We start from the raw sequence: 23510 nt of genomic DNA on the forward strand, positions 1-23510 counted from the left end.
ATCATTCTTGTCTGTCTCTTTATTGAGCTGTCTGCTCTTCCTTGAGAACTGGGAGGTCTTCTAGGGTAGAGACTATTACATCTTGCTCAGCTTTACATCCTTTTTTGCTTAATGTCTAGATGTTGCTAACCTTGGCTCAGTGCTTCTCACATGTGGTAATGTAAATTAAAAAACTAATATTAATTTAACCCTTACGTAATTTTCCACCTTCTCCTTCATTGTTTACAAAATGGGAACCCATTGTCTGACCCAGATTGTGTTCAGCTGAACTTGACCACATTGCAGTGGAGTGGGGTTTAGAGGGTCAGCGATTCCCAGCAATCACCTTTGCTGGGCTACCTGTGTATAAACAGCATAGCGATTCTACAAAACACAAGCTTTAAAAGCAATAGATTACCGGAGGTAAATTGTAACTTGGCCTGGCAGAATCTGTTCATTGCAATTGTTTGATAAAAGCCAGGTGAGTGAAAATGTTTTAGAAAGAACCATTTAATTTTGCCTTTGGTGGTGGTGGTGTGATCATGTTGATGATCAAACCTTCACTTATTATCTCTTGAAATATCTTTAAGATGTTTTAATATGCTGGGTTTTTTTAATAGTGTAATTTTTAAAAGAGAGGCTTAAAACATGAAGAAAATTATTTATCTGTGAGTGTATGTCTTCATCTCAAGAACCTAACAAATACCATGATTTTAAGATGTTGTTGAAGTTAGACATCTTCTTGATAATTCTAAATTTGTATTTCAACTATATTCTTAATAGTGTTAATTTATTTGGAAAATTTGTGTATATGCTGATTTGTAAGCATTTAAAATGTAGTTTTCAAAGGTGCTCTTAAACCTGAGGCGGTTTAAGAGCCACCTTCCTCATCCCAGGGCAGAGCTGATCCCAGATCATCTACAGCGTCTGCCCATCCCCATCCTTCCATCCATGGCTCAATGTGACTGTTGGAGAGCTCAAGACACCTTTCCACAGAAAGAACCCTTTCAAGTTAGGGTTCACCTGTGACAGCAATTAAAGGGGAGTCTTAGACATTTGGGCTCCTCTAGGACTTCTTGGTCGACATTTTAGATCATGTGCTGATTTTGTTTTCAATAATTTTTTATTTGATAAACTACTTTCATTATTCCAATCTAATACATTTGGATCAGATACATTGATTCATTCATTGAAATTGAGCTCTTCATTAGATGATGTTTAAATATCAATCACCTTTTTTTAATTTTTTTTAACTTTTATTAATTACACTTTTTTTCACTTTGTATCCCCCCATAAGCCCCTCCCTACTTAAAGAAATGCTCAACGTCATTAGCCATTAGGGAAATGCAAATCAAAACGACCCTGAGATTTCACCCGACACCCGTCAGAATGGCCAAGATGAAAAACTCAAGTGACAGCACATGCTGGAGAGGCTGTGGAGAAAGGGGAACCCTCCTCCACTGCTGGTGGGAATGTAAACTTGTACAACCACTCTGGAAATCAATCTGGTGCTTTCCAAGACAACTAGGAATAGCGCTTCCTCAAGATCCAGCCATACCACTCCTAAGCATATAGCCAAAGGAGGCTCAAGTACACAATAAGGACATTTGCTCAACCATGTTTGTAGCAGCTTTATTTGTAATAGCCAGAAGCTGGAAACAGCCCAGATGCCCCTCAACTGAAGAATGGATGCACAAATTGTGGTACATGTGCTGATTTTTTAAGTGAGTAAACAAAATGAATTTATAAATAAAGCATTATGTCAAGCTCTGCTGATGGCTTGTCTATCTCCAGCAATGTAGTCAACTTTGGTAGTCACTGAGCTATCTCCTGCTCACTGGACAGAACATTAACTGTTTGAGTACTTGCAAGAGCGAGCGGCAGCAGAAGATGGCTCAGTGTCCATGAAGCAAGAAGCTGGTGCTGTTTGTTTAGTAGCCTGTAGCCAATGCACAGGAAGTATTCAGTGTTTCTCTTAGTAAGTGGAGTAAGGCTCTATTCACAGGCATTGTTCATGATTAGAATTTCAAAATTTTGCTTAACAGGCCAGCTGGGGCTATGTAGTGAGACTCTGTTTCAAAAAAAGGAAATTGAATAAAACTATTATTTTAAATTCTAGAAAATTACCGAGTTGATGAGAAGATACGCCTATTTCTAAAAGTTCAGTATCTACCCACCAGATGTTGGCAACTGAACACAGTTGTCAAAGTCAGTGAGCCGACCATAGCAAATCACAGAGCTGCGGGCAGGTCTGATGACTGCCTGTTGGCCAGGCCAGGCTAAGAACACTTTGGTTGAAGGTCTCTTTAGCTCAGGTGCTGTGATTATGCTCTGTGTTCTTTTATGGTCACAGAGAATAGTTTACGATGAAATATCCTTTCAGCTCCAATAACAGAAACTAAGCACAGGTTTTATTGCAGTAGACATTTGCTAAGACAACACACTGGCAGATACCATAGAGTCATTGGTTATCTGAGCCCTGCTGCTCTCTAGAGAAGTGAATTGTCAGATGAGAGCAGAGAAAGCAAGAGAGCTTTCTTGGAGGTAGGGCAGGGATGGCAGCTCTGCGGTTGTCACAGAATTAAATTAGTAGAGGTAAAGAAACCCCAAATGGTGCTTTACAAATGGTAGCTGGGGTTGAGGGGGTCCCCTGGTCTCAAGTTCTCTTCTTGGTGCAAGTTGAGTGGGCTTTGAAATAGCTGCTAGATTTGAGAGCTGTTTTGTGGAGTGAGTCATGGCCACAGGAAGGAGTGATTATTGTATGGAACTATTGAATATAGTTGTACTTTCTACCATGTCTTTTCACGTGGGTGTGTCCTCATGCTTAAGTGTGTATCTGCACATGTGCCTGCAGGCCAGTGTGAAGACCACAACTCAACGCAGGCTGTGGTCCCTTCTATCTCTGCTCCTCGATTTTTGAGACGCAGACTCTCACTGAGTCTGATGCTGATTTGTCTGGGCGCTCTGGGCTGCAAGCTCAAGGGATCTTCCAGTCTTCTCCCCCTCCCCCAGACAGGCGCAGCCTCAGCTTGCCTGACTTTTATATAGGTGCCGGTGATCCAAAGTCAGCCTGTGCTTGCGTGCCAGAGACCGTATTGCATCTCTTGTTTCAAGAAGTCATGATCACTTTGTGAGTGACCTTCAACATTTCATTGCTGACAATATACAGAAGAATATGGGCAGACATTTCTTGCAGACACGTTGTGTTGAATCATTCCATTTTAGAAGTCTTCTAATGATTCATACTGCATTTTCAAACTCCTGATCATAGTCTGAAGATCCTTCATGTTCTGGCCTGTTCTTACCTCTCTGACTTTGACCTTTTACCATCGCTTCAGCGTAGACAGACTGGTCATGTCCTTGCTGAACCTGAACCTGGGCTCCCAACCCTATCATTTTGGCTGAAAAGTCGTCTCCTAGGTGCTGCCATTCCAAAATTACTCTATCCTTGTAGTTGCTCACTTGTTTCATAGCACCATCTTGGAGCTGATATGAGCATCTTATGTTCATTTCCAAGGATGTTTGTCTCTCTCTTCCCACAGAACATACACACTCCATTCAAGTGCTGTGCTCATGTGTACACAAACAGGTGCTTGAAGGTCAAGCTTGCTTATTGGCAGGTAAGAAAAGGAGGAGAAAGCATACAGAGCCATTAGGATGGCCACCATTAGCATTTTTGTATTTAGGCTTTTCTTCTTCCTCCTCAAGGGGCCATTTTTGAACTTCCGAGTAGCCTTTCCCCAGTTCGCTGTGCAGTGAACAGTAGTGAGGCACACACTTTAGAAGGAGATGTTTGTGTCCGGGCCATAGGAGGGGGAAGTACGGGGTAAAGGGCTGATGGTGGAACAGGGTGAAAAAGTCTAAACAAAGTGTCCATCTTTGACTAGTAAGGGCCCTGTTAGTGGGAACAATGAGTGACAGTGGCCCTACCTCCCTGAAGTGCACTGAGGAATAGAGCATTTTAGTACTAGCTCAGAAAGCTCATGTAAACTCAGTAAATAAATTAATAAAAAAGAAATCTTTCTGCACCGTTCCCCACTATACTGCATTCAAGAGCACAGCTTACTCCAGGCTGGGTGTGTCTTGAAACAGACCTCTTTTCAGTCAGAGTTTCCAACTGAAGGGAGAAACGCAGTCTTCATGCCTGCTTGGACGTTCCTGTAAGTTCTCCTCGGACAGAAAGGTGTGGGGCTCTTAAATGAGGCGAGGGAGATTGGTAGTTAAGGAACGATGTAGCTTCACCATGGGGTGACGGAGTCAGGAGACGGGACAGTGCATGGGTTAGCCTGTAATAACCCCGGTAAGAGCAGTACGTTAGTAAGGTTTCAAAACTTGGTTACAGCCTCAACATGCCTGGCAGTCCTTTCTTTGATGTAGAAGGTTTGAACTGTCTCTAATCTAAATGCTGTGCTCAGGGCAAGACGGCTAGGTGGTAGGTAGTTTCCTGTCCTTCCTGGAATGCTGTGATGTCATGAAGACATCAGAATACAAACACATCCCCTCACTACTATAGGGTAGAAATTATTTTTTTGTTAGCAACATAACTAAGAAAATAGTACTGATAGTACAGCCAACTAGTTATATTCCAGTAAACTTGTAACTACTAAGTACAATAGACACTAAGGAACATACACTTTACATGTATATACAGAAGTGCACATACTAAATCATGCCTATGATTACTACTTCTTGCTTGTGTGTTGTTGTTTGCTACATAATTTTTTTATGAACCTTCAAGGAGTAATTATTAGAAAGTCGTGCAGAAATAATGCCAGAGTGCTGTGACAGAAGACTCCCAGGACTGGTTAGGATGACGTGGAGCAGCGGTGGAGCTGTGTGCTGGAAGGGAGGTGGAGGCTGGAGGGCAGAGGCAGAGGACGTGTGTTCCCTCTGCCTGTGTTGACCCTGTGTGCTCACTCCACTGGCCTCCTCCACGGGCAGCTGTGTGTTTTTTCTCACTATGCTTAGTTTTGCTTGTTCCTGTCTGTAACCGCAATAGAGAGCCCCTTCTCTTGGACTAGCTGTGGGTAAGCCTTCCTCATAGGCTTAGGCTCTGGGTCGGAACATCTCTGTGCTGCCTATTTCGGAGTTACTGCTGCCATCCACTTGTATGCCTCCAGCTCAAAAATTGTTTGCCTTGCTAATAGACTTTAAAATAATGCTTATAGGTTGTTAGTGCAAGGAATGTGTTTTACGGGATGGGAAAATGGTTGCCTGGGTGAAGCTACGTGAAAATTTACTTTATTGTAATGAAAACATTTTTACTGTGTTGAGATATTCTAAAACTGTGTACAACTCATAGCAGTATTTACGTAGCTGTAGTAGTAACTCACCAGCTAATCTTTTTGATAAACTTACTACTTGGTGTTATAGCTTAAGGCAAAACATACAGAATGCGCTTAGAATTACGTAGATCATAGATTAGAGTTCTTATGCCTTTTAAAAACACCTTACTAAAACCTGCATCAGGTGAGTGCTTGAGGCCTCTAAGCTAAGACAGTTGGCAGCCACGCGGAGGGCTTGATTCTCAGTGCTCACGTGTGGAGTCTCGCGGTAAGAAGGCACAGCGTGAGTTTCACTGGTAGTACTTACAAGGATGTTGGAAAAAAATTTAGCTTTACTTTGTCACTCTGAAGTCTTATTAGAAAATTGGTTAACTAATTTTGCTTGACCAGTTCTTTACAGCTAAATTAGTATTGTACAGTAAGTATTGGGAGAATTGTTTAAACAGTTGGTAAATGGAGGTCATCGTTAGGAATTATAACCATACATACTTTTCACTTAAAGGAATACGTTAATAGGTATCACTCCCAACTGATAACCTTGATAGATGAAGGAATCGGGGAGGGTTAGACTTCCATTGTATTATTTTGATGAACTTTTGTCAGCAAGTTTTCTTGTAGCTTCCTGGCCATAAGTTGCAGCCATGTAAGCCTGAGAACATTTCCTTTGAATATATAGAATTGAGGTATTTCTTCTTTAAATAGCATACATTTTGAGACTATATTCCATGCTGCTAATGAATGTTAGTCTCTGCCCTCCTCAGTGTTTGGCAAATGTTAATACGGTTGGAGATGGGCCACAGTCTTCGCTGACACTGAACAGGAGGACTCCAGCCTGCTCTGCCCTCCGCCCCACTAAGCTCACCCAACACCGGTTCTGCAGGAGAGCCTGTCGTTTTCTTCAGTAGCCTGAAACAAACAAGATAGCCATATCTGCTGCTGCTGTTGCTGCTGTTTTTGTTTTTGTTTTTGTTTTTCTTAAATCATGAATCAACTAGTTAATAAGTGTCTGTGTATCATTTCCCAATTATTGGACTTTTCTCCCCTCAAAGTAAAGTTTCAATTTAAAGAGCTTCCCTTTGAAAAGATGGAGTTGATTGCTAGGAAGAATCATTTTTGCTGAGCATGTGTGTACATACTGTGTCTAACAGGGATGAGGTAAGAACTAGGAGTGTCTGAGAAGATGATCGACAGTAGAACATAATTTCTAGCAGAGAATAAGCTGTGCATCTTCATAAAATTGACTGCCTTTCTTTCGGTTGAGAGCGACTGCTGTTGTGTTGAATGCCTTAGTTATAACGGTAGACATTTTTAAAACAGACATTTCGTGTAGGGTCTTACCATGCAGATTAAAATCTATTACTTCAAATAGTGGGGTTCTTGTTCTGAAGAAACTAAGTGCTCTAAATAACGATAGGCACATAGCTTACTTGTAAGAAGAACACCCGTGGGGAGGGCAGGAGTTCGTTAACTGGGCTCCTGATAATAGCAGTCTTATCCAACAAAGTCTTATCGTGGCTTCCAAGGGCAGTTGTGTAGCAACTTGCAAGATGAATACCTAAATCTGTACAATAATGTCCTAAGAAAAATGTTGCCTTTGGCAAAGTTAGTTTCTGTATTATTACATAAAACGTCCTTTTAATGCTAAGCAATGTGCATTGTCAAAATATTTTTTTTAGGTAAATTACACTACCTCTTGTTGACCCAGGGTGGACAAATGTCAGAGGGTCCCTGGTGAGCAGGGGACACGTGGAAAAAGTAGCTGTCAGACAACGCTATGCATTAGAAAGAACTGGTTCATCTCTGATGATAATCCTCCTTGTTCCCAAGAATCAATGGTAGTTATCTTGAAAACTATATTTTTATATATTATTATTATAATTATTATTATATATTACCATATATATATATATATATATGGTAAGGCATAAATATGTTCATTAAATCTCAATATGAGAGACATGCCAGCTGAAATATTTCTTATATTACATAATTTCTGTAAAAGAACCTTTATATTCAAAACTGGCTTACTTTATGGGCAGTTCCCCAAAGAATACTGAATTTTTCCCTTTGGAATTGCTTGTATCGGACTGTCCAAGCTACTTGAAGAATATGAGCAGTCTCTGCCAAGTCCATACAGTAGCATGACAGTTAATGAAAACAGCCTGCTTCGCCTCTGTTGGGGGGTGGGGATTACCCAAATACATTTCATTTTCAGAATGTTTCTAGAAGGACTTATTTGTGGTAATGCCAACTGCTATTTAAAACTCGTCAAAAATGTGGGTTTTACAAAACACAAAAATAATGTCCGGAAAGTTTGGAAGGGTAGAGGGGCTGTGGTGTGGGGGCGGTCCCTGCTGCCCACGTCCGCCCTCTGCTCAGTGCGCCGTGTGCTCACGGGCTCCCTGGAGCAGATCACCATATAATTGATGTGCAGTCTGCATTGCTGAACCCTGGACTGCACCATTCTGTGTTCAAGGGAAGATGTAATCTGATCCCTCTGCTGCCGAGGGAGGAATCTGTTCCGTCAGGGCTTTGACAGGGCACAGTCTCCTCCAATAATCTTGTGGGTTCTCGCTCATTATTCCCCGAGTTCTCCTCCGTGGAGCTGCATGCGTGTGTGCGTCCCGAGCAGCGTTCTGGTTCTGAGCTGCGTCTGCTGCTGCTGCTGCTGGGGACTTCTGCTGCCGGTTCCGCTGCCTAATCTTCCTTTGCTGGCGTGCCTGAGCATGTCCACGTTAGAATCTGTGACATACCTACCTGAAAAGGGGTTATATTGTCAGAGACTGCCAAGCAGCCGGACACACGGGGGCACGGAATCCCTGAAGGGGAAAAATACAGAAAATATGGGTTTCTACGGCACATTAAAAATGATTTTTTACAAAGTAAGTATTCTGTTTTCTTCCTGTGGTGTGTGGTTGTGAGAGTGTGTGTGTGTGTGTGTGTGTGTGTGTGTGTGTGTGTGCGTGCCTGCCTGCCTGGGAAGGAAAATCTGTATCATCAGAGATGGCTGCAGTATCCTCTAATTTTGGTGGGTGGCTGGATGACTGCTATTCTGTTTTATTTCATGAATGTTGTAAGCAACTATAGAATGACAGTGTGAGCTGGGAGAAGCTTTAAAATGAAACGTATATTTCCATCTGAGAATTTTTCACTAAAAATGTATCCAGACTTCAGAAATGTGGCTCCGTTAAATGCTGACCTGGAAATAGTCAGCCTCTCTTGGCTTTTCCTGAACCTTTCTGTTCAGTTTTCCTGTACCATAGACAAACATATGTGTCCATTAGTTAACTCTTGAAGTATAGTCACTGAAATGTGTATGGTTTATATTTGAAGAGATTGTACTACTTGTGGTACCTTAAAAATTACTGATTAATTTTTGGTTGTAAAGTCAGTATTTTCAGTTAACAGTATGTAAAAGACTTGTATAGTCATTCACAAGGTGCTTTGTTTTATAAAATAATTTAAACATAAACCTTTCTCAGTGATTTTCTTGATATATGTTTTAAATATTTTATTCATTGAAAGATCCTAGATGGAAATAAAGTTTGCTTTCAGCGGCAGATGGCATTTGTACCAGCGTATTTACAAGACATTCTGGGAAGTTCTGAAAGCCAGTGCTACTGACTTAATTCATATGAGTGTCAGAGTTTCTCACCATGATCGTGAAAATCAGTTATCAAGTTCTATACTGACTGACCTTCCTGATAGATTCATTTGTGAAAATGTACATGTCTGTATATCTGTGAATTCTACATGTAGGAGCACATGGCTACCTACATATGACAACGTTTATATTATTTATGTTTGTTTCTCAATAAAATTATGTACAAAGAGAAGAAAATAATATATTTTGGAGATGGTCTTTAGATGATTTGAGTATACAAACTTCCAGAGGGAAAAAAGCAGGCCAGTTCCATTTCCCCCACTGGGTATTTCATAAACTAAGGAGTAAATCGTGCATAAGCTTCTTGAACCTTCACCCCAAATCATCCAGTGTTGACTGGAGGACTTTCTCCATGATGATAAAAAGTCCTTGCTGTCCCATCTCACAGTTAGAGGCTTTTTAGTGCTTTTTAGTATCTACAGTATATTTGCTGTGTTCCTGTGTGAAGCAGTAGTTAGAGGTTCCATCTTATTATAAAAACGAAGATAGTTATCTCCCCATAGCACACAGTGACACAGGAACTAGTGAGTACGTGCAAATCAAAGAGAGGCTGTTGAAAGAGAAAAAGTTGAACCTTAAAAGATCTTATTTTCTAGTTTTGACATAATCATATAGTCAAATGTCTTACGTTAACTGATAATGAACTGCAAAAATGAATTTTTCAATATCGACATTCACAAAATGCAATTTTGCATGTATTGGTAGCATACCATGGCATGGTGAGAACCTTTAAGGTCAATGTGTTGGACATGTCTTATACATCATGTATCACAACTCACTCTCTTAAAATCCTGCTGCTGCCAGGAGTGTTGTCCTGCAAGGGCTGTGCGCTCTGCACGTAGCCGTTGATGGCTTTTCCTTCAGCTGTGCTGGAGCAGAGGCAGTCTCTGCTGTTAGGGATGCCAACTGTCTCTGTTGCCCTTCTAGTTGCTTTCCTTATGATCACTATTCAAGATTAGCTTATTTACATCGCTCTCTACCTTTGTATAATGATATGAATGTTTAAAATTCAGTTACTTGTATTTCTAGTTATAAAAATTTTTAATTTTAAAGAATATTTTTAAAGAAAAATGAAGACTTGTAAGGAAGACATTAAATATGGTTGTTTTCTCTGTGTGCTAATAATTTTTTTCTTGTTATTAAACTAAAAAATATGGAAAGTATCACTCTAAGGATGTGATGAATATTAGCCTCTGACCAAACACTGTTGTTCCCAACAGAATACCAAGGAAGCAGTACCCATCCGGTCTGTAAGAGTTAAAGCAAATAGAAAAAAACTATGTAATGTATTTTCTATTTATCTACCAGTAATCACCATTGTAGACACATGTAAATTTAACACTTGAAAAATATTAACGTGCAGACTCAAAGTCTGATAATGGACAAGGTAATTTTTTTTTTTTTTAATTTCATCTGTTTTACCTTATAGATGAAAAGAAAGTTGGACCATGGTTCTGAGGTTCGTTCCTTTTCTTTGGGAAAGAAACCGTGCAAAGTCTCAGACTATACCAGGTAACGTTGAATGGGGGAGGGAGGACGTTTCCAAGCATTTCTTTGGGTTTGTCCTCACAGAGTAGCGATGCTCCTGTGTTCAGTGTTGCTGCTGTTGTACTGCATTTTGACGTTACTGAGTTGGGGAAGGGCATCAGTCTAAGCCAGAGCAGAGGGTCTGGCGCGGTCCATTCTTCACTCCCTCTAATGCACTGGTGCGGGCAGAACAAGAGGTTAAACTCACCATTTTAGGGATTTCTAAACAGTAAACCATGAGATCTGAGTGTGAGGAAATGTCTCTAGTTACTATAGCAACTGCTGTTCTAAAGTAGATGCTTACATATACCAAGTTGAAGATAAATTTATTAGCATTAGGCAAATCTATCTCCCAGTTACTAACTACATCTTACTTCATAGAATGAATGTGTTAGAAACCCCCATTTATCGGCTTGATTGGTTTTATGTTTAACACCTACATTTCTGCACTTGTAAAATAGTTCCCATAACAACTAAATACAATTGTAGTCTTGTTTCCTGCTTCACTCCCTCATTTTTGAATTTTCATCAGTATAAAACTTTGCTCACGCTCAAGTTAATTAGGCTAACTTAAGCACAATGTCTCATTTCCCAGCCAATTAAAAATGGCTTTGGACGTCACTTGGAATGCTGTATTTTAAAATTTAAATGACAAAAGTATCTTAAGAACCTTTGTGGTCCCCTTCCCCCATTTTGTATAATTGTCACTTTTTTGAATAACTGGTCAAAGTGAACAAGAAAAATTCGAAGGACATCATGGTTTTGATTTTCTATTTCTTTTTCTTTTAGTTATTTTATTCTATTGCCTAGACATAATTTTCCTTAACATTTTACAAGATTGTTAACCCCCTTTGTTTTTACTTCATTCAGTTGTAGACATTTTTTTAAAGCTCCTTTGTAAATTTAAAAAATAAGTTTACACACAGAAAGCTCTGGAGAGATGGTATACAGAAAAGAAGAAAGCTTCCTTCTCCAGAACAGCTCTTCTCCCCATCTTTCTCTCTGCGGTCTGACGATTTCACTGTTTTGGGCACTTCCACCAGAGGGTGTGGAGAGATAGAGAGACAGCTAAACTGTTCATTTCATTTGCTTTTCCTCCTAACCGTGATGATATGTTTCTCAGATGAGAAAGCTGAGTTTGCTGTTAAGCTAATTGTAAATGTAATTTTTTAATGCACAGATTTCAGTCAGTCTACATTATTTGATCTTCTATTAAAGACTTAATACCAAAAAAAGTATTAAATGTTCAGTTATTTCAGAATGGAATTTGTGCAGCAGAACACATTTTCATAAAATTTTAGTTGCTTGTTTTTATTTTGAGAAAACAACTGCCTTTTACCAAGGAACCGTACTAAAACAGACTTAGAACCAACACTATTTCCATGTCTTTGTCAGCTTTGTCAGTCAGCACCATACATGTTTGATATGTGGTAATGCTTTAACAGGGCGTAAGATGAAACTCATTTTGTTGTCCTGGGTCTCCCCCGCCTTAGGAAACTCTAACTATTAACACTTCTGGGGTGTGTTGTTTGTTTGGTTTGGTTTGGTTTTTGTTTTTTGATTTTTTGAATTTGCTTTTGAATTTGAAAGGAGGAAGGGATTGATTTACTTGTTGAACATCAGAGAATGTCTTAAACAGATACTGAAAGATTCAAAGGTACAAGCATAAAGATTTTTTTATAAAATGCATTGATTTAGGCATCATTTTAAAAAATTAACACTATCAGATATTGATAATCAGTTGTGATCGTACAGCTTATATGTGTTCTTTGGGTTTCTTTTAATTATTTTTCATTTTTGTTTTTGTTTTTTAACTTGAAACAAATTCACTATAACTCTGCTTGGCCTGGAACTCACTGTGTAGCCCAGGCTTGCCTCAAACTTGGGATAGTCCTCCTATCTCATCCTCAAGTTCTCTGATAACAGATGTGAACTGCCTGCTCTTTGAGTTTAAAGCGCCTTATTTTCATAGCTCAATGAACCGAGGATTCTTTCACAGATGTAATTTTGCTGAACAAATCTTGTCCTTTCAGTCCTGCCTGTAGGTCAGCAGTGCTCTCCTTGCCCCAACAGGAGATGCTCCAGCCGGCTTAGAGGAGCCACCACCCACGACACCACAGATGTGACTGTTTTCCTTTCTGCTGAGTGTTCGCAGAGAAACAGTTTCAGGGCTCAGTCAGAATCACTGTACTCAGCTCCACATTTATTTCTTTAGTTTGTTTCATTATCTCAAGTTAAATTATTGGATAAGAATGTTTCAGCAATCTCTTTCCCCTTAATTTTGCCTGACGGTTCTCTACACTTCTTTTGAAAAACTGCATGTCTCTTCAAGGCTGCTACTACCAGATACCTAGGCTCAGGTTAATAAATGACAATTTAAAATTAGGGATAGAGAAATATTGTAAATAATTTTAATGCATCAGGGGTAAGCTTTATGTATAAGCCATGAAATCCAAAAATATTTTTATCTGAAGTATTGATAACATTAATACTTTCACATTTCTTTTTATAAAGAGAATCTAACATTTAACTACCTGCTTGAAGAGCAGTTAGGGAAGTAGGAGCTGTCTGCTCTGAGGCCATGTTTGTTTGTCTGCGTGCTTAGTCATTTACTCACTCACTGGAGGTTAGGGTTGGACTCTGTGCACTCAGCCTTTGAACTGCTACTGATTACACTGCAGCCCTACAAAGATCCTACCAGCAGTGTAGAGGTTTGTCAGGCAGTCTTCCATTTGGTCGCCAGTAGAGTTGCTGGAGGGTGATAACGAAGAAACGTTGTTGTTACGGTAAGACCAAATGTGGTGGCACACGCCTATATTTCTAGCATTGAAGAGTTTGAAGTAAGAGAATTGTGAGTTCAAAGATAGCCTCGACTAGTAAGTTCGATGCTAGCCTCGACTAGGTAGTGAAAGCATCTGCAGAGCAGGAGAAAAACAAGAATAGCAAAATAGGCTTCGTGTATCCCTGCCCTCTGAGAGTAGCCAGCAAGTTTGAAGAACACCAGATCATTTTTCTGATTAAATCAGAGTTCACAGTTCTTCATTGAAACCTATCTTTGCTCCCACTCTTATTCTTTTTACTTATTTATTTTTAGTACCACTGGGCTTGTACCATGTTCAGCAACACCAACCACTTTCGGGGACTTGAGAGCAGCCAATGGGCAAGGGCAGCAGCGACGCAGGATCACATCTGTGCAGCCGCCCACGGGCCTCCAGGAGTGGCTGAAGATGTTTCAGGTGACTGAGCACACTGCTGAAATGCGTCCCTCAGTGGCTTGGGGTTGGGTGGGCATGCAGAATTATTCAGCCACTTAAAAAAAAAAAAAAAGGTTATGTTTTGTACTGTGCCATTTATGAGCATTGGAAATATTGTGCTAAGTGAAAGAAGCTAGATGTAAAAGGAAATGTTTATTAATAAAAAGAGGCAGAAAGAGAGGAGTGGGACTACCTGCTGAGCAGTGTGTAGGGTGTCTTCTGGGGAGGGTGATAGGTGTTCTGGAACTGGGTAGGCATTGTGATCATCCAGAAAGGCAGGCACCCTGGGAATCCCCTAAGTGTACCCTAAATAAGCAAGCCTGTTATGTGATAGACATACATCTTTCAAAGTGAAAGTACGGTGCTCGTTGTGGAAGTGTGTATGTACGTACTTTATTACTTTTTAAAGTAAGACCTTTATTTTCTGGTTCGGGTTTGGGTTTGGGTTTCTGTGTTATTGAATCATTCTTGTTTTCTGAACACACGGTAGCTTACCCTCCACTTCCTCCCTAATAGAAATGCTTGCAAATGCCTGCCGTCTGCTCAGATGCCAATTGCTGTCTTCACTACGCTTCACAGTGTTTGAACATTTACTGGGAAGATGAGTTGTCTTGATTTTTATAATTTTAGTTAGTTAGGTTATCTTATCTCTTCTTATTGTGAATGAAAGACTAAATCAAGAGCTTACCAAAACAACTGTCATAGATGAACTACTCAACAGTTCTTTCCAGACAATTATTAATAAAAATATGATCCTAGCCACTATACTAACATAAAATGAACACATTTCACTACTTCTGACTGCTTGAATTGTTAGGTATGTAATATACACAAGGAAATTATTATAACTTTAAAATAGATGTTGCTTTTGTCATTTTAAATATTTAAAGAGTCCTGTTATGTAAATCCTAACATTTTAAATACTTAGGTGCTGTCTGTACCTAGAAAACTTTTGCTTTTGTCTATAGCTGGAAAACTTAGGTGAAGTGACATGCTTTTCAGATGGGTTTGAACACTGCTTTGTGCCTTCTGTTGATTCCTAAAATACTAGCAAAGTGGGTTGGGGCAGGTGGAGCTGGCAGGTGTGTAGCCCTGGCTCTCAACAACGTTTGTTTTTTCCCCTAAATACTAAGTGAGGGATGGGATCCTTTTGATGGCCAGTAGGCAATTCTCATTCAAACAGCCTTCAAAATGTTGGTTAGAGAAAAGCTCATTAACAGGCTATTCCAAGTAAGTGTTTTTTTAATATGCTTAGGCCCATTCTTCCCACAGCATCTTAATGTACCAAAATATTTTTTTTTTTTTTGTAAGCCATTTATGATGTTCATTAAGAAAACTTTTTCTAGTACTGATTTGCAGTGGCGGCTTTAATGCTCTCTTTTCATGAGGCTGTTGCAGAGAGTCCTGCAGACCATGCTGTTTGGCTATCCCATACTTTATTTGATAAAATGTCCAAACGTTATACTTACTACAGCTCAGCTTCAGAAATGTTAACTGTTAAAATCAGAATACCAAACTGTGATTCGCTAAAGCAGCTTTGGTCCTGTGAAAGTGTGTCTGTTTCCTATGAGTAGTTGTAGTGAGAGAGCTCATTCTTAGTTCACAGAAATAGTGTAGAATTAAAGAACTTTTTTTTTTTCTCAAGACATTCTGAAGCAAAGAAATCTGTAGCAACTAAAGGTCAACCTGATAAGGTAGACACAGCCTTACCCTTCTGCATTCCAAGTTTGTCGCTGACATAACCCAGGCCTCATTGTTGTATTCTGCCCTTATCTTAGCTAGGGTTTCTGTTGCTGTGAAGAGACACCATGACCACAGCAATTCTTATAAAGGAAAACATTAAATTGGGCCTGGCTTGCAGTTTAGTCCATTACAATCATGGTGGGAAACATGGCATCATGTAGGCAGACACAGTACTGGAGAAGGAGCTCAGAGCTTTCCATCTTGATCCAAAGGCAACAGGAGACTGTGTGCCACAGTGGGTGTAGCTTGAATATATGAGACCTCAAAGTCCACCCCAACAAGGCCACAACTCCTCCAACAAGACCACACCCCCTAATAGTGCGGGTCTCTCATGGCCAAGCATTGAAACACGGGAGTCTCTGAGGGGCCTATTGAAGCCACCACATTGTTGTACTGGTTGGTTGTGTGTCAGCTTGATACAAGCTCTAGTCACTGCAGAGAAAGGAACTTCATTTGAAAAAATTTTTCCATGAAATCCAGCTGTAAGGCATTTTCTTAAATAGTGATCTGTGGGGGGTGGGGGAGAAGGAACCAGCCCATTGTGGGTGGTGCCATCCCTGAGCTGGTGGCCCTGGGTTCTATAAGAAAGCAGGCTGAGCAAGCCATGAGGAGCAAGCCAGTCAGCAGCACCCGTGTCTTCTGCATCAGCTCCTGCCTTCAGGTTCCAGCCCTGCCCGAGTTCCTGTCCTGACTTCCTTCAATAATGAACAGCAATATGGCAGTATAAGCCAAATAAACTTTTCTCTCCCAAGTTTGCCTCTTGGTCCTGCTGTTTCAACACAGCAATAGGAACCCTAACTGAGTTGTCGTTGCTGCTGCTGTTGTCGTCGGTTTAGTCTGTGTTGTGTCTAGGCTGGTGCCAAGCTAACTAAAACTGGATTGCTTGCCTGGAGGCTTTTGATGCTTCAGTGCCCATCTTATAGACAGCCACAGCTTCACAGCAAAGTAGACTGGTGTGAGCTGATCTGTGAGGGATAATTCAGCTGGCAGTCTTTCTACAAATATGTGACTGGGACATTTAATGGTGACTTCCCTGCCAGGCAACAAGCAAAATGGGAGTTCTTGTCCCCTCACTGTCCTCCTATTGCTCCTAAGGCAGTGATAACAGCACACGGTCCAGCTTCATCTGTTCTGACAAAGTGCTCTGTACTTCATTTATCAATTGAATGGGAACAAATGATACACCACTGTAGATACCAGCCTATTGATGAAAAACAGACGTGGAAACCAAAGACAAAGGCAAAAAAAAAAAAAAAAAACCAATTCAAAACAAAACAAACAAAAAAACAACTTTGCACCATTTAAATTGATTCAACTTTATAGTGGCCATTGTTTCTGCCTTTTTCCATAGCCAGGGGGCAACGTTCGTTTGATTATTTATGTAATTTGGGAATTAGCATATGGTTTTTCACTTAAAAAAATTGGAGTAGGTAAGGACACTATTGGAATTAGCCCTTTATGGTTCAAAGGCATCGTGGAAGAGAAGCATGTATGACCTAGATGGAAAAGCTGTTAGTTCAGATTTTGCCTTTGCCTCTTAACTAGTGGGTAATTTGTTATGAAGTCAGGGTTCCCTTCATTTTCATTTTGCATAAAGCAAATATTACACTCAAAAGTGTCCTGAGGGAAAAGATGCAGATAGGCACACGGTTCTACATGGAGGTGCAGTGGAGCCCTGCAGATCAGCGTCCTCTGCTGCTCAACACAGCTTGGGGCCTCAGCTGTCGTGGCTTTAGAAGGGCCTATTGGTACTAGCTTCACCTAGGACCCTGATAGACAAGGTGAAGTGCGAGCAACAGCTTTTAGCATTATACAAGTGTCTGAGCACTTTATTGAACATTTGCATTAGAGATGTGTGTTTTGGAAAGAACTGTTAGACTCAAAACAAAAATTAAAAAAGAAAAAATAACTTGTTTTCATATTTATGATAAATAAAATCTATATTGAAAGACTTATTAAGTTCCATGCTAGATCTGAAATCACCTATATTTTTTATTTTACTTAAGTCTTGTTAGTCAACAAAAATTAAAATCTACAAGAGAGTGGCAAAACAAGGGCAGTTTTTGTTTCTTTGAGATTGTATTTGTTACAGCATGATTAAGAAAGCTTATCAAACCTAGTATGATGAAGTTGAAGAAATTCATGTATGTAGTCAGGGAAGACTAGAAAAAAGAACTCTGTTTAATAGTCCAAAAACCTTACATCAAAATAAGGACAGATTGAGTCTCGGGTTCTCTAGAAAGTTATCCCTTGCTCAGGTTTCCCGTGTCGGGTCATGAAGCTGTCTGGACTAACAGGGAGAGCTGCCCGCAGTAGGATGGGAGCCATTTAAATAGAGACTGGGAAGCTGGGAATGCTGGCTCAAGCCTGTAGTCCCAGCAGGAAGGGTGGAGTGTGCCTCTAAACCCAGTCCAGACTACTGTGCAAGGCCCTGTGTCAAAACAGCCGTCAGGTAGACTGCAGTGCCACGCTCTGGTTAGAGAGGTGAGTTTTCTGCTCAGTGCTGCCCAAGATCTTGAAGCCTTGTGCCTGTGGGAATGGTGTTCCCAAGTGCTGTTGATGAGTTGCCTGCATCAACACCTGATGGGTTGCTTGTGTAAAAAATAAAGTATCCTTGCAGTGAATTGTGGGCCCCTGGGCAGTGTTTGGGGACCACTGTGCCAGACCAAGTTTCTCCTGCAGGCTTCAAGCTGTAAGCAGGCAAAGGACTTTGCCTGGGGAATAGAATAGAAAAACAAAGATGGGAAGCTGAGACGCCATCCAGAGACCATAAGGAGGTCTGAAACCATCATGTTGAAGAGGTCCTGCTAGCTTAGATGTACAGTAATGACTAAGGTTTTGGTATGTGTTAAGATTTGTGGGTCTGTCTCTGAGCCCCTGCGTCTGCACTCTTACTCTGCCCGCAAATGCTTAATTAAAATTGCAGTTTAGTTGAGTCTGTATAGTTGCCCCTTTCCCAAAATGGCCATGGCCATGACAGTGTCGACAAGTTTCTTATAATGTCGGTTAGGTGGAAAAAACCAACACATTATTTAAAAAATTTTTTCAAATACTGTGAGGAATGTGAGTCAATAAATACGTAAATTTAAGTTATTTATCCTGTATGGTCAGTGACGAATCTAAATTGACCATGCTGCCAGATGGGTAAAATCTCAGGCAATACCTGAAGTGCTGTGGGAGAAGACAAACAATCCAGTGCTTTCACTCATGTGTGGGGCCTCCATGTTGTATTTCAAACCTCTGTGTGTAGATCCATTCTGAGCACAGAGGATTCAAGATGAGTGCTTGAGGTGAATGTTTTGAGCATTACGTGTATAAGTAAAAGGAGAAGCGTGACTGACGAGAGCTGCTTCTTCACACTGGCAATGTGGATTAGGCCATGGACATAGTTCAGTACTGACAGGTGGGCATAGTGCTCACACCACCTTTTAAGAAGAGGCAAGGTCGTTATGAAATCTAAAGGAGTATTCCCAGGGGCTGGAGAGATGGCTCAGGGAACACTGGCTGTTCTTCCAAAGATCCTGAGTTCAATTCCCAGTAACCGCATTGTGCCTCACAACCATCCAAAATGTGATCTGGTGCCTTCTTCTGGCCTGCAGGCACACATGCTGACAGAATACTGAATAAATAAATCTTAAAAAAAAAAAAAAAAGAGTGCACTTCAGTGCACTTCCTGGGAGCTCGGCGCTCATTTATCTTAGATCTCAGGGAATCAACCGCAAGTACTAGAGTAAGGCTGAGGCCCGGACTGAGGCTCTATTCATCCGTGTCCAGAATCGCCACAGTAACCCCCAGGGGTGTTTACCTCAGCACAGATTTACAAAGGCCTGCTTGGACATGCTTTCACTTAATAATTATGAAGTTACTTAAATGCTTTACGTGGTTATCATAAAATTCCAACATTTTAAATTACTCACATGGACTTAAAATTTTTCATTTTTAAGAACCATGGCTTTTCTCAGCAGTCATGCTCACTGGGAGAAAGATATTTAAAAAAAAAAACAAAACAGAAAAACAAAAACAGGTTGTTTTTTTAAACAAACTTTTATTTTTGAAGAGCAGTATATGTTTTTGTTTTTCATGAGAATAGCATTTTTTTCATCTTTTTGGTCTTTGTTTATATTCTAATTATGCAATATTAACTCAGCTAATCTTTACCATTGCTCGCTGTTTGTTATCAATATTTTTTATAAAACAGCATTTTTTTAAAGTTTGTAAAAGACACTTACAAATATGCAGAATATCCAGCTATTATTTTCTTTCTAAATGATGTTACAGATCTCTTAGCTCTTAGATGAAAGCCTTATTCAAGCCATAAAATTTTATGGCTGTCCACTAAAAAAGAATATAGAGAAAGAAAAATGATCTATCAAAATTCTTTATTTATTCAGTAACCCAGATTGATGTTTCTAGAAGAAGATTTTGGTATCTGCACCAGTGTCTTGGGGTTAAATGAATGCATAACTATTATAATAAAAATAAATGTACATTTTTTTTTCTGCCAGTCATGACAGTGCTTTGTGAGAAAGGTACTCGGTTGAGTTGCTGAAACTAAGAACTTGAGTTGTGTCAGTGTTCTGAGACAAGGGGCATGTTCCTGGTGCCTTTCCATGCGGTGCCACTGCTCACACATGGACGTTCAGGTGCACGGGGTCCTGTGTGTGAGTCTGTAATGTCTCTGCTCCCTCTTTGGTAGAGCTGGAGTGGACCGGAGAAGCTGCTGGCTTTAGATGAGCTCATTGATAGCTGCGAGCCCACCCAAGTGAAGCACATGATGCAGGTGATAGAGCCCCAGTTCCAGCGAGACTTCATCTCCCTGCTCCCCAAAGAGGTAAGCACGGCCGGGCGCGCCCCCACATGCTGCTGCCCCCAGTTACGCAAGGAGTTGTCTTGCTGATTGTGGCTTCACACTTGGACAAACTGCTGTGTTTAGTGACGCAGTTACCACATGCAGTATGCTTATAACCAAGGCACTTGTTTCTTCTGCCTAGAGAAGGCGAGGCTTCGAGGAGTCACTGAGTCTCTGTAAGGGTTTCCCTAGGTCATCTGAAGCCTGGCTGTAGTTATTATTTATAATGGGTGGTTTCAAAATTCTGGATTCATTAAGCAACAATACTATTTTTGTTCTGTTAATTATTTATCTTATGTTCCTTCAACACCAATAGTTTTATGATTGCTGTATTTCTCTGGTTCTTATATTATGTAATTGTTTTTTAATACATAGAATTTTATGTATATGCCCTTGTGGCATTTCTAAATCATCCTCCATCTGAGAGACAGACAGGCAGACAGGGATGGTGGGAAAGAGAGAGGTCACATATAAATTACAGTCTTACAGCACTTCATCACAGCCATTTGTGGCATTACAGTCTTATTTAAATACTGCATCTATTGACATTTTAGACTTCACAGCTTAATTTTTATCAGCATAAAGGAATAATATTAAATAATATCCCCATCTTCTATATTTTCTCAAATTACTATACACATGCTACTAATTAAATGTCAGCTAATAAGACAGCACAAAACACTAACACGTCATGCAGAAGATCCTAAAACCTCAAATTTGAACAGAGAAAGAGGAATGCTTTCTCTTTTCTTAGGTAACCACTCTAATTTCCTAGTGGCATTAAATGTAGCCCTAGTTAGGATTTCACATTAGATTTGAACGAAATCAATGAAAAGAAGCATAACTCTGAAGAAAAGCAAAAGGGATAAAACATAATTTCTTGGTACTTTTTCCCCTTTGGAGTGCTTTTTCATAAATGAAGTGAGTATTCATCTTGATATTTTACATCCCTGATACGCTTCTTTAGAATCTTAATTTACAGAATCTCTCATAGCTTAGTGTTTTTACCTCTGTGAGAGTAAGTTTTCTATTTTGTTTTTGCTTTAATTCTAACTTTTATAGCTAACTCTTAGCATGCAAAAACTTTGCTGACCTCAAATCAATATAATTTAAAAATCTTAGTGGTGAACCTATGTGCATGCAGGGCTTCCTGCACACGGGAGCCTGTGGAGGGCAGAGGAATGCACTTGTTCCCATGTTACTTTTTGAAACGTAGTCTCTCACTGACTCGAGTTGACCCACTCAGCTAGATTGGCTGGCCAGGGAGCTCCTGTCTGTTCTCCCCAAGGCGGCTGCTGTAGCCAGAGCTGCTATGCCTGGCTTTTAGCAGAGTACTGGTATCTGAGCCCTTATCTTCATGACTGAACATGAAACGTTACCAAATGAGCCATTGCCAAGCCCCAAAATTTGAAAATATTTTAAAATTTAAGAAGGAAGCACAGATTAATAATAAAAGATAAAGCCCAAAAGATTCTCTTGGCTTCCATGTTCTTTCAAAGACATCCTGAGGAAAAAAAAAGAATCGGAGTTAGAAGAGAGCCCTGGTTTAGCCTATTATCTATGTTCTTTGTTTCCAACTTTGGGGGAGGGAGGTTCTTAATTTGGAAAATGCTTTATTTCCTATGTGGAAGAATAGTAGCATAGCAGCATAGACCCTTAGGGAAATGTGTTATCAGAGAGCATGTATTAAAACATTCTGACCATATTGACATAAAATGTTGTATTTGTCTAATAATTGGTGTGAACAAATCTCGTCTCTCCTTACCAACAGTTAGGTTAATCTAAGAACTTGACCAGTAGGCTCACAAAAGAAACGTGTGAGAAGTGCCATATTGTTCTCACTTTGTAAGTAAATACCAATAAAATCACAGGCCGTGTAGAATAAAGCCTCAGATTCTTAATCCGAGATTACTGAGCATGGGTTTGCTCTGCAAACACTGCTTTTCTTGACTGGCTCAGCCCACTGAGAATCAGCAGTCCTGGGGAGATTCTTGTCCTGTGAAAAGTAACCCCTTTTTCTTCTGTAATGTTTTGAAGTGTGAGCATGCTATGCTGCCCTTATTCCCTTTTCGATAGCTGGCACTCTATGTACTTTCATTCCTGGAACCCAAAGACCTGCTGCAAGCAGCTCAGACCTGTCGATACTGGAGAATTCTGGCTGAGGACAACCTTCTCTGGAGAGAGAAATGTAAAGAAGAGGGTAAGGCTCAAAATCACACAGAGAATGTGTTTCTACTCTGAGGAAGCAGAGGATTCTGGAGCGTGTTGACACAGTGGTGTTCCTGTTGAGGCTGGCTCAGTGGCGCCTGCCAGAGTGAGTGCACTGTCTTGATCCCAAGTCAAGCCGTCCTGCTTACTCAAAGGAAGAACAGTGGGCACTGTGTCCACTCCTCCCGTAAATACTTACTGGACCCTCCTGGGAGCTGAGCATTCGCAGTGCTGGGGAGACTGTACTGCCTCATCCTGCTCTTCCTGTCCTGGAAGCTTTCTTAGGGAGTAAGAATTCTCCATATTGATCAAAGGGAGGACCTTTTGTTCTGCAGTCATTGTGTGAAAGAGAAGAAAGAGGTGGTGAGCACAAACCACCACAGCAAACGCAGGCGCACTGCTGCACAGTTAGAGTCCGAGAGTCTGTTTCAAGGTGCTGAGCGGGAAGCACAGGTCTTTATGAATGTGTGCTTTTCCTCAGTGCTGAAGGGTGTTCTTCTCTTGCGCTCTTTGGTACTTTAGGGATTGATGAACCGTTGCACATCAAGAGGAGAAAAATAATAAAGCCAGGCTTCATACACAGCCCGTGGAAGAGCGCGTACATCAGACAGCACAGAATTGATACGAACTGGAGGCGAGGAGAACTCAAGTCTCCCAAGGTAAGGCTCCTGATGTGCGGCAGAGACCTTCAGTCCATCTCCGTGCCTGGCCTCTGCTCACTTGCTGGCCGCAGTGGGACCTGATGCTGACCTTCTGTGGGAGGAAGGCTGGCTGTGTTTCAGAATTAATTCCAGTTAACCCTAATCAGCAGGGTTCTTCTGTTTCCGGTACCTTTAATCATGAGGAGTTTGCAGCCCTCTAGCCACATAGGCCAAATAAGGTGTGTTTGTTTGTTTGTTTGTTTGTTTGTTTGTTTGAGAAATACCAGTTTTGGGTTTTGTAAATTTTTCTGTGGTGTGTGTGTGTGTGTGTGTGTGTGTGTGTGTGTGTGTGTGTGTGTG

The 23510-nt window shown here is 40.6% G+C and overlaps 1 protein-coding gene across 2 annotated transcripts in view; it reads left to right on the forward strand.

Moving 5' to 3' along the window:
• Fbxw7 (F-box and WD repeat domain containing 7) overlaps positions 1 to 23510 on the forward strand; it is a 151201-nt gene that overhangs the window by 118592 nt on the left and 9099 nt on the right. Inside the window, exons 1-6 of one of the 2 annotated variants that reach the window (XM_055596581.1) lie at positions 7778 to 8146; positions 10358 to 10440; positions 13550 to 13691; positions 20149 to 20283; positions 22378 to 22501; positions 23032 to 23168. In XM_055596581.1, the coding sequence (XP_055452556.1) occupies positions 7874 to 8146; positions 10358 to 10440; positions 13550 to 13691; positions 20149 to 20283; positions 22378 to 22501; positions 23032 to 23168 (894 nt within the window). In that variant the 5' untranslated portion in view covers positions 7778 to 7873. Of the gene's footprint in view, positions 1 to 7777; positions 8147 to 10357; positions 10441 to 13549; positions 13692 to 20148; positions 20284 to 22377; positions 22502 to 23031; positions 23169 to 23510 lie in introns of those variants that run through there. The other variant, XM_055596580.1, reaches the window with a different exon arrangement.

Source organism: Psammomys obesus, unplaced genomic scaffold, assembly GCF_907164565.1.
Source record: "Psammomys obesus unplaced genomic scaffold, mPsaObe1.curated_primary_1811, whole genome shotgun sequence".
NCBI lineage: Eukaryota > Metazoa > Chordata > Mammalia > Rodentia > Muridae > Psammomys > Psammomys obesus.